We start from the raw sequence: 10,665 nt of genomic DNA, 5'->3' as shown, positions 1-10,665 counted from the left end.
TAGGTGTTGGAATAAGGACCTGAAAAAGATTTAGCAACCATATTAACAGCATTAGATTGATCCAAAAGAACTTCCTTAAAAGCTGGAATGGTTGGGCAATCATTAGTTGAATGCCCTTGGCCCTCACAAATATTACAGCTCAAGGTAATCTGAGGTACAGCTTGTACTTCATTCACTTTCTTCAGGTCTATGTTTTCTAATTTCTTAGAAATCATAGTCAACCTATCATTCAAATCATCTACTTCTCTTAGATTATATTTCCCACCCCCTGAAATTGTCCTTGAACTTTCCGACCTATCATGAGCATCAGATGTATCCCATGATTGTGCATTTTCAGCAAGATAATCAAAATATTCAAAAGCTTCCTCAGGTTCTTTGTTAAAAAACGCTCCATTACACATGGTCTCCACAAATTGTTTCATTTTTGGTTGCAACCCGTCATAAAAAAAACTAATGACCCTCCAATTCTCATATCCATGATGGGGACATGCATTTAAAAGGTCTTTGAATCGTTCCCAACAATGATAAAATGTTTCCACATCCTTTTGGCCAAAATTCATGATCTGTCTTTTTAAGGCATTGGTTCTATGCATGGGAAAAAATTTCTTTAAAAACTCAGTTTGCATTTCTTGCCAAGTCCCAATAGATCTTGGTTTTAAAGAATTCAACCATGTCTTAGCCTTGCCTTTTAAGGAAAATGGAAACAGTTTCAATCTTATGACCTCATCAGTGCATGTTCTATCCATGAATGTGGAACACACTTCTTCAAACTCTTTGATATGCAAATAGGGGTTTTCAGATTCATACCATGAAAGTGTGGTAATAATGGAATCATCCCGGGTTTGAAATTAAAAGCATTTGCATTAATAGGTAAAATGATGCAAGAAGGTGTGCTAGTCCTAACAGGCTGAAGATATTCTCTAAGTGTCCTGTTTGGATTCTCCACTTCCCTATCATGATGCTCATTTTCAGCCATGATGCTATCAGTGTCTGAGGATGATTCAACAGAAGATGATGCAGAGCTAAAAGATGTCAATGATTCTATCCTAAACAGTCGAGATGTATGGTCTCTAGTCCAACCAGTCATACAAACAAGAGCAGATAATCAAAGACCATGAAAAATAAACAGAGAGAAGGGAAAAAGATTAGATGTCACCCAGGCTGTGAAAAGGTTCACAACTCCACAAACGTCCTCTCAGCAGTAGAGGAATGCTCTAATAAGCACCAGTTGTTCCCCGGCAACGGTGCCAAAAACTTGACTCAGTCTCGAATGTGCTTCCAAGTGTAGAAGTGTCAAGTTGTATCAAGGATAAGTCCAAGATCGTATTCCACAGGGACAAAGGGTTATCAAAGCGTATATGAGATTTTTGAGTAACAAATGTGTCGATTATGAGAGATGAAAATAAAATTAAAATGCAATGCAAAAAAAGAATTGAAGATGAACTAAGAAAAAAAAGGTATGAATTTAATTTCTGAAAAAAAAATTAATCAAAACTAAAACTAGAGTTTCTAATTAAAAAGGCAAATTAACAAACACTTGGGTTGGGTTTGAGACTCTCTTTATTTCGGATTCTAGATAATTTTCTCGATTAACAACCCAATCAAGGCATTGATAATCGGAAGATAAAAAGTTAAGCTCAAGTTTTACAATATTTTCCTAAGGGATTCTCTACTTTACTAGCCAAACACACATTAACAAACAACTGAGAGAGGCCTTGATAATTTTCAAGCTTTTGTTGTGCCTTACGTCAACAACAAATCAAGAACAAGAGCCGCAATCTATTTTCAATTTAAATCCAACTAGTAACTTAGTAAAATCAACATTTAACAACAAAATATTGCATCAAACTAGAACCCAAAATAAATTAAGTCTCATTCTATAACCTAAGTTTAAGAAATTAGCTACACATGATATTTCTAGCGACAAAAATTAATCTAAGCAAAGCCATAAAAAAAATCTGTGAGAAGAAATAAAAATAAATAAATATAACCACAAGCTCCACGCCGACTCAACTAAGAACCTAGGAAAGAAAACTGGGCAACTAAAAAAATAATAAAACTGAAAATGAGTCCTCTGAAATAACAACTGAAAAACACTACAACGGATTGTTTGGTATCAGAAAAAGTCTCCTCTCTACTTTCTCTCTAGGAAATAGAGGTGGTGTTTGAGTGGTGGTGTCTGAGAGGGCTAGCCACCGTAGATTGAGTCTGTGCGATGGAGAAACTTCAGGAGATGTGGGAAACTTTTCAGTTGAATGATGAAGAAGGGGAGGCAATAGAGCTTGAGGAGGAAGGTAGTTCGGAAGTGCAGAGAAAGGGTGAACGCAGTTTGATTGGTAAGATATGGTCGGAGAGGGTGATCGGGAAGAATATAGTCGAAAATACTATGGGCAGGGTGTGGAGGCTAAGTAAACTAGCCATTTTCACAGAAGTGGGATGTAATGTTTTTGTGATTACCTTCGCTACTCATGCTGATAAGAACCGAGTGGAGAGTGGGCGTCCATGGCTGTTTGATGGCAACATTTTTGTTATGAATGTGTTTGATGGGTATACTCCCTTGGGTCACATGTCATTTGATAAGGCAGCAATGTGGGTGCAGTTCCATAATTTCCCATTGGCAGGAATGTCTAAGGAGTGTGGGATTAGGCTCGGAAGCTCGCTAGGGGAGGTGGAGGAGGTGGAAGTGGATGTGGATGATGTGGGATGGGGGTCTTTTCTTAGAGTGAGGATCTGTTTGGATCTAACAAAGCCTCTGGCACGAGGTCGTACCATTAAACTGCAAGGAGTTCAAACATGGGTCCCGATTACTTATGAAAAATTGCCACGGTTCTGCCTTGATTGTGGAAGGATTATCCATGGCGAGATGAAGTGTAACTCTGCTGCTGGAATTAAAAGTGATACCAAACAGTTTGGTAGTTGGCTGCGCGCGGATGGAGGAGTACGTAGATTTCCATATAGTCCTCGCCGAGGAGATACCATGGCTGGTAAGAGTAGATCATCGGAGGAAGGCCAGCCGGAGGGGTCGAAGGAGGGAGACAATAGTGCTGTTAATGTGAATCGTAACGGTGCTGATTTTCAGGAACCGTTTGATCAGAATGGCGAATATTCAGGACCTTTTGATTGCGGAGTGAAGAATTCTAATGAGGTGGCAGGAGGCTTGATGGCTGAAGCTGATTTTGTGGGAAGGACTCCGGATCAGATGCCTCGTCATGATTATGGCATTTCAGTTACGCAGGTCTCGGAGGCTGAAGGTAACGGTAATTTGAATGTAATACGTGTGGAGTCTTCTGTGGTGGGCCAGGTGACAGTTGAGGCCTCTCAAGCCCATGTTTCTATTGGTAACCAAGCCCAGTTGCCTGCTGGAACAATACATCCTCCGAGAAGATCTACTCGATCAACCTGGAAAAAACGTGCTAGAGCCACAGGTATGAGTACTTTGTCACAGAATGCTAATACCTGTAGGAAAAGGCAGGCTGATAATGGTGACCAGGCTGTTTACACAAACTTTGTGCATGATAATAAAAAGAAATTAAAACTGGCAGAGATGGATGTAAGAGGGAAAGGGAAGATAGGAGAAAGTATGGTTAAGCAGGTTGGTGAGAATAAGTTGACATTGGCAGAGGCTGTTATACAGCCCTGCCGACCTCAATGATTCTCCTCAGTTGGAACTCCCGTGGGCTTGGGAACCAACGAGGAGTTCGAGCTCTCTCTGATCTAGTCAGGGAGGAAGGTCCCAAGGTCTTGTTTTTACAAGAGACCAGGTTACAAGTTAAGGCTATGGAGAACCTGAAGTATAAGCTTGGGTTTGATAATTGTTTGGCAGTAAGTAGTGAGGGGAGGAGTGGTGGTCTTGCCTTGTTGTGGAAGAATGATGTAAGGTTGGCCATTAAGCATTACTCTAAGCACCATATTCATGCTAGCATTCAGGATTCTGCAACTGAATATGCTCCTTGGCATTTTACTGGGGTGTATGGCCAGCCTGAAACTAACAGGAGACATGAGACGTGGCAATTACTTAGATCTATTCAAGTTCCTCGTGATCAGGCCTGGCTTTTGATGGGAGATTTCAATGAAGTACTCAGTGGGAATGAAAAGGTTGGTGGCAGAGTAAGAACTGATAGACAGATACAGGAGTTTCGAGATTTGCTTGATGATTGTGGTTTACTGGATCTGGGTTATATTGGTAATCCATTTACATGGTGTAACAGAAGGGAACCTCAACACAGCATTAGTGAAAGGCTTGATCGAGGTCTTGCCAATCTTGCATGGAAGAATTTATATCCTATGGCAACTGTAAGTCATGGAAGTGTGTCATATTCTGATCATGTGCCCATCATACTACAACTACAAAAGGATAGAGTTCAGAGGAGAGGGCAAAAGTTATTTCGTTTTGAGGCGATGTGGGTGGAAGACAAAGGATGTAAGCCACTCATTGAGAAGGCTTGGGTTAATATCAATGGGGATAGATCTATGGAGGGAGTCCTCAAACAGATTCAGCAATGTGGTGAACATCTTGCAAAGTGGAATAAGGATTGCTTTGGTAATGTGCAGAAAAAGCTCAGACAGGCAAAGGAAACTTTAAAAAGACTTGAGGCTTCTGATCCAAAGGGTCATAGAATCAATGATTTAAAGAAAGCTCGAATAGATGTTCAAAATTGGTTGGAAAGGCAAGAGATCATGTGGAGACAAAGGTCAAGGGCCCTATGGCTGACTGAAGGTGATAAAAATACCAGTTTTTTTCATCATAAAGCCTCCCAGAGAAAAGCAAAGAATTTGATAAAAGGGATTAAAGATGATATGGGTAATTGGAGAGTGAATGAAGATATGGATGAGGTTATACTAAACTACTTCAAGAAGCTGTTTACATCCTCAACACAAAGGGGTAGTATGCAGTTCCTAGAGGCTCTAACAGGTCGAGTTACAGCAGAAATGAAACAACAACTGGAAATGGAGTTTGTGGCAGATGAGGTTGATGTAGCTTTAAAGGAAATGAATCCAACAAAAGCTCCTGGTCCTGATGGGATGGCTCCATTATTTTACCAAAAATATTGGGCCATAGTGGGTAGAGATGTTACTAGAGCTGTTTTAGAGGTGTTGAACACTGGAAGTTTTCCTTCATTGCTAAACCACACTTATGTGACATTGATTCCAAAAAAGAAAAAGGCTGAGTTGGTCTCTGATTTCAGGCCAATCAGCCTTTGCAATGTTATTTATAAGTTGGTGTCAAAGGTTCTTGCAAACAGATTAAAGAATTTTCTGCCTCAGATAATTTCAGGTTCTCAATGTGCTTTTGTCCCTGGAAGATTAATATCAGATAATGTGTTAATTGCCTATGAGTTAGTGCACTTCCTTCGAAGGAAAAGGAAAGGAAGAAAAGGTTACATGTCCCTAAAGCTTGATATGAGTAAGGCTTATGATCGAATAGAATGGGATTTCTTGGAATCAGTTCTGAAAACTATGGGTTTTGGTGATAAGTGGACTAGTTTACTGATGCTGTGTGTTAAATCAGTCTCTTTGTCTATTTTGGTGAATGGAGAACCTAAAGGCCCAATCTATCCTTGAAGAGGGTTAAGGCAAGGGGATCCCATCTCCCCTTACCTTTTTATTCTCTGTACTGAAGGCCTTATTTCCCTCCTTAAACAAGCTGATGTCAAAGATGTAGTGGAAGGGATCTGTGTATGCAGAGGTGCTCCAAAGATTAACCACCTTATGTTTGCCGATGACAGTGTGTTATTTTGCAGGGCCACAGCACAAACTAATAGAAATATCCTTCATTTATTGGAGGTTTATGAAAAGGCTTTAGGGCAAGTGGTGAACAAAGAAAAAACTTCTATGGTTTTTAGCAAGAATGTCTCCTCCACTAATAAAGCTGAGATTATGCAGTTCTGGGGTGTCCAACAGCAGCAAAATTATGATAAGTATTTGGGATTGCCTCCAATGGTGGGTAGAGGAAAGCATCAAGCTTTTTCTGGGCTGCAAAATAGGGTGTGGACTAAATTACAAGGGTGGAAGGAAAAATTGTTATCTCAAGGGGGTAAGGAAGTACTTATAAAGGCAGTAGCCCTCTCAATTCCAACTTACACCATGAGTTGTTTTAAATTACCTGCCTCTTTGTGTTCAAAATTGGAAAGTTTGATAGCTAGATTTTGGTGGGGGCAGAGAAAAGAGGAAAATAAGATTAGTTGGGTTAGTTGGAGGAAAATGTGTAAGTCTAAGTTGCATGGAGGGATGGGTTTTAAGGATTTAAGAACTTTTAACTTGGCCCTTCTTGCAAAGCAGAGTTGGCGTATCCTTAAAGAAGAAAGTCTGCTGCTTCATCAATTATATAAAGCTAGATATTTCCATTCTACAAGTTTTAAAGAGGCCAAACTAGGAGCAAATCCTTCTTTTGTGTGGAGGGGTATATGGGAAGCTAAGCAATATCTCCTGAAAGGTTGTAAGTGGAGGGTTGGAGATGGTAAGGCCATTAATATATGGTCTGATTTTTGGTTACCAAATCATAAAATGGTGCCTGTCTCGGGTTCCACTACTCAGTCCCAATTAAACTGGAAGGTTTCTGAATTAATTGATGACAGAACTCGAAGTTGGGATGTGGAAAAGGTTAGAAGATGTTTACCTCCAAGGGAAGCTGAAGAGGTGTTGCATATGGTGTTAACCTCTATTAGTAGGCCTGATGAGTTGGTATGGGAACATGAGAAGAGTGGTCAGTTTAGTGTTAGAAGTGCTTATAGACTATTCTTGGCTGATGTTGCCAGGAACCAAGAAGGAGAGGTATCATTTCGAGAAGATCAGACAACAATGTGGAGGAAAATATGGAAAATGCAAGTCCCTACTCGAGTGAAAATTTTTGTATGGAGGGTTTGTAAAGAAGGTTTACCTTCTTTAAAGAATCTGCTAGTTAAAAAGGTGGTGACAGATGCTATGTGTCCATGGTGCAGAATGGAGGAGGAAGATATAAATCATGCTTTGCTTAATTGTGTGACTTTTAAAGATGCATTGTTGGAGCAGCTCAGGTTTCTGCAGGGAGCTTCAGGATTATTGGACTTTGTACAGATTATGCTTCAGCTGGCATTAAGCAAAAAGGAAAAGGAGATGGAATCAATGGCTTTATGCACATGGGGGTTATGGCACAGAAGGAATAAATTTCTCTTTGAGCAGCAAAGATTGTCTCCTCAGCAAGTTATGGATCAAGCTTTTTCACTTCAGCAAGAACAGAAATCAGCTCTAGCAGATCAGAGAAAGGGAGTAAAGCCTGTGTGTAATTGGATAGCTCCACAGGTAGGTGCCTTGAAGCTTAATACTGATGGTGCTATCTTTCAGGACCAGTGCAGCTCGGGAGTAGGAGTGGTTCTAAGAGATGAGAAGGGACAGGTGATTTTCACAGCCTGTAAACCAGAACATGAAGTAACAGACCCAATGGAGATTGAATTTCTGGCTGTGTTAAGAGGCCTTCAGATTTGCTTACCTCTGGGAATTGCTGAGCTTGAGGTGGAACTAGATTCCCTTCTGGTGGTACAAACTCTTGCTACAAATCAGGATTCTATCTGGGGGAACTTGGTCTTTGAGATCAGAAGGCTCTTGCAAAGATTTCCTAAAGTTTCTATAAAGCATAAGGGTCGGATGGCCAATGCTGTGGCTCATTGTTTAGCTAGACATTCATGGCATATAGATGATCTTGTAATTTGGTGGCATTCTTTTCCTGAGTTTGTTTCTCAAGTTATTAGTCATGATGCTTTGATGTAATGGATATTTTGATGAATAACACTATGTTTCTTTGGTGATCAAAAAAAAAAAAAAAAACACTACAACGTAAAGCAAAAAAAAAATGAAACCAGCGCTGCAAGGCCACCGACTCCCTACCCAAATGAAAACAAAAAAAGCTGCATCCAAAATGAAAATTCCAGCCGTACTTTTGGTCTGTAACGAAAAAGATGAGTCCCAAAAAGAAGAGCTCTCTGTCGACCCTCTAAGTCTACCCCCAAACGAAAAGAGTAACTAAAGCTAAAAATCTCCCCAGGTCTGTAAACCTCAGCCTGAAAACTAAAAGCAGAAAAAGAAAACAAATAACCAGCCGAATGAACGGTAGAAGAAGCTGCCGAGCAAGAGACAGAGTTCCGTCCCAGCCAAAATAGAAAATGAAGCAAAAAAATAGAGAGTTCCGTTTGCAACGTAAAAAAATGAAAACAAGAAAATAAATTCAAGCCACCTAGTTCCTGAGGTCTCAAAGTAAAAGCAATACAATAAATGAAAACTAGCCGACCTTGAGGTCTAGTGTCTGTAGCTCTAGCATAAATGAAAAGAACAAAAAGAATAAGAAGAAAAACTAAAGCTGCCCTGCGTCCGAAAACTAACAACTCCAAAACGAAAATGAAAGATGAGTCCTTGATCTAGAAAACACCTCCAACCGTATAGACCAATAGCATGCCAATGTCTAAATGAAAATTAAATGCATGAAGACAAAGCAAACTGCCTTCCATCCAAATGAAAAAGAAGAGAAAATGAATAAACTTCAGACTACTCTACTCTGCTGCTAAACAAAAACCAGGTGAAGTCTAAACAAAGAAAAACTACCAGCGTCTCCAATGAGAAGGAAAGAAATAAAAGAAGTAAAAGCTCCTGTTGTTGCCAGCTACCCAAATGAAAAAGAAGGAATAAACTCTGCTGCTGCTCGTTGCTGCCAGCTACCCGGAAAAGAAAGAAAATAAAAAGCTCTGCTGCTGCATGTTCAACTTCCATCTGCAGAAGCAAGAAAGGTGAAGTGAATAGCTTGTCTTCCAACCATGTGCTTCGTTCTATTTATCTTGCAATGGTCAGCACGTGTGGTGTGCTGCTGTCCGGTTGTGTTTGTTGATTTGTTTCCCTTCCATTCGTGAGTTCCAGCATCCTGTTGTCTACAACGTGCTTCCATCTCTCAGCTTCACATGCCAAATGCTGCTTTCCAACGAAATGATGCATGAGCTGCATTGCTCCTGCTTTCCAAGTGCGTGCTGTCCGTCCGTGTGAGTTTCCTTGCTGCAGGTTTATTGCATGTGTGAGCTGCTCCCACGTTTTCTGGATGTGTGAGCTGGTCCCACATTTTTTGCATGTGTGAGTTTCCTTACTGCATGAAGGTCTCCAACGAAAAGAGAGTGAAAAATAAAATAAACTAGCCCCACTCTACTGTAACGTGCTGTGTCCAGCATGATATGTTCGGCGTGCTCCTGCTGTTGGCTGTTCGAGTGAAGTGCAATTGATCTCTATTAGATGAGATTCCATAAAACCATAATCAATTCTTCTATTTTCTCATAGGTCCCATTCTTTCTTTCCTTCCATAAATGCCCTACAATATATAAATGAAATGATATTATAGTTTAAGTATTTCAAGGGCAAATATGAGACTTTGATGTGCAAAAATATTGGCATCAATTAATTTGACATTCAATATTAGAATTTGATGCATAATTAAGTGTTCAATCCTTATTTGATAAAATAAATCACTCATTTAAACAACTTAATTATGCAATTCTAACCCTTTATCACCATGGGTTGTAAATAACCCACTTTCGAATGGGGACAAATCAAGACACGAAATTGATAGGGAATGACCTAGGGATGTTTATTAAGCTAATAGAAGTGAGAGTTGGCCGTGGGTGGCGGCGCACAGTGACAGATCGAACACTTGAAGCTAATTTTGGCTTTGGAGAGTGAGGGAGAGTGAGGGCTATACACAACTCCATTGGCCATGAAATTTCTTGGGGAAGGTCATGGTGATGAGGGGAACAAGATGGTGGTGGTGAAACACCATGGGTGGCCGTGTACGGTGGCATACAGTGGTGCAGCCGAAACTCTAGCTATGGAGACCCATCGGAGAAAAAGAGAGAGTTAGGGGGAAAAGAAAGACGTGGGGAGGAAGCCCTTGATGTGGTGAATCCATTGGTGGTGCTTGGTGGCTGATTTGGCCTTGTATGGTGGCTCAAAGAGGAGAGAAAAAGGCTTGAAGACCTATTTGTTTGGAGGAGAAAAGAGAGAGATTGGGTGGCCGGTGTAGCACACCACCTGTGCAGTAGATCTCGCTGGTGAGGGAGGGACACGCCGGAGGTGGAGGTGGGTCACGGTGGCTGGAGGTGGCGCCGACTAGGTGGGCTAAATGAATGAATGGAGGGAGAGGGAGAGAGGTCACACGCAGGATGGGAAGAAAGAAGAAGGAAAAAGAAGAAAAAAAAGAAAAGAAGGAAAAGAAACAGAAAAGGAAAAGAGAAAAAGAAAAAAAGATAAAAGAAAAAGAAAAGATGAGGGAAAAGAAATGAGGTCCAATCCTCACCTCCGGAGTCCAAAAATTGATTCTGCGAAAACAAATTAAAAATCATAAAACAACTAAAATAAATTAAACACCACATCAATTAAAATAAAACCAATTGAAATACAATAATTTAAAATAAAAGAACTAATATTTTAATTAAATTAAAATATTCATTCAGTGAAAATACATGTAAAAACGGGATGTCACATATTTGGATCAATTATTTATCTATATTGATTTATTTTTTTGCTGCAATATCACTTCCTGAGTATATTGTCGTCATTAAATTTTCTCAATAAGGATAGTAATTTACGTATTTAAAAAGTGGTGAATGATTTTTTAAAGGGTTACATTTGATTTAATTTTGGTTTATAAATCTATACGTT

At 40.0% G+C, this 10,665-nt stretch overlaps 1 protein-coding gene and 1 non-coding gene across 2 annotated transcripts; both read left to right on the top strand.

Annotated features, from left to right (window-relative positions):
* The first annotated feature begins 471 nt into the window (after positions 1 to 471).
* On the top strand, positions 472 to 579 carry LOC122317622. Its single transcript, XR_006244549.1, has one exon. It is a non-coding gene; the product is annotated as a small nucleolar RNA R71 (small nucleolar RNA).
* Positions 580 to 2,215: 1,636 nt separating this feature from the next.
* LOC122316232 lies at positions 2,216 to 3,652 on the top strand. Its single transcript, XM_043132766.1, has one exon. It carries the CDS (start codon positions 2,216 to 2,218, stop codon positions 3,650 to 3,652), a length of 1,437 nt encoding a protein of 478 aa, XP_042988700.1.
* Positions 3,653 to 10,665: the final 7,013 nt, after the last annotated feature.

Source organism: Carya illinoinensis, chromosome 7 (assembly GCF_018687715.1).
Source record: "Carya illinoinensis cultivar Pawnee chromosome 7, C.illinoinensisPawnee_v1, whole genome shotgun sequence".
Taxonomy (NCBI): domain Eukaryota; kingdom Viridiplantae; phylum Streptophyta; class Magnoliopsida; order Fagales; family Juglandaceae; genus Carya; species Carya illinoinensis.
This window is presented reverse-complemented; position numbering and strand designations above follow the sequence as displayed.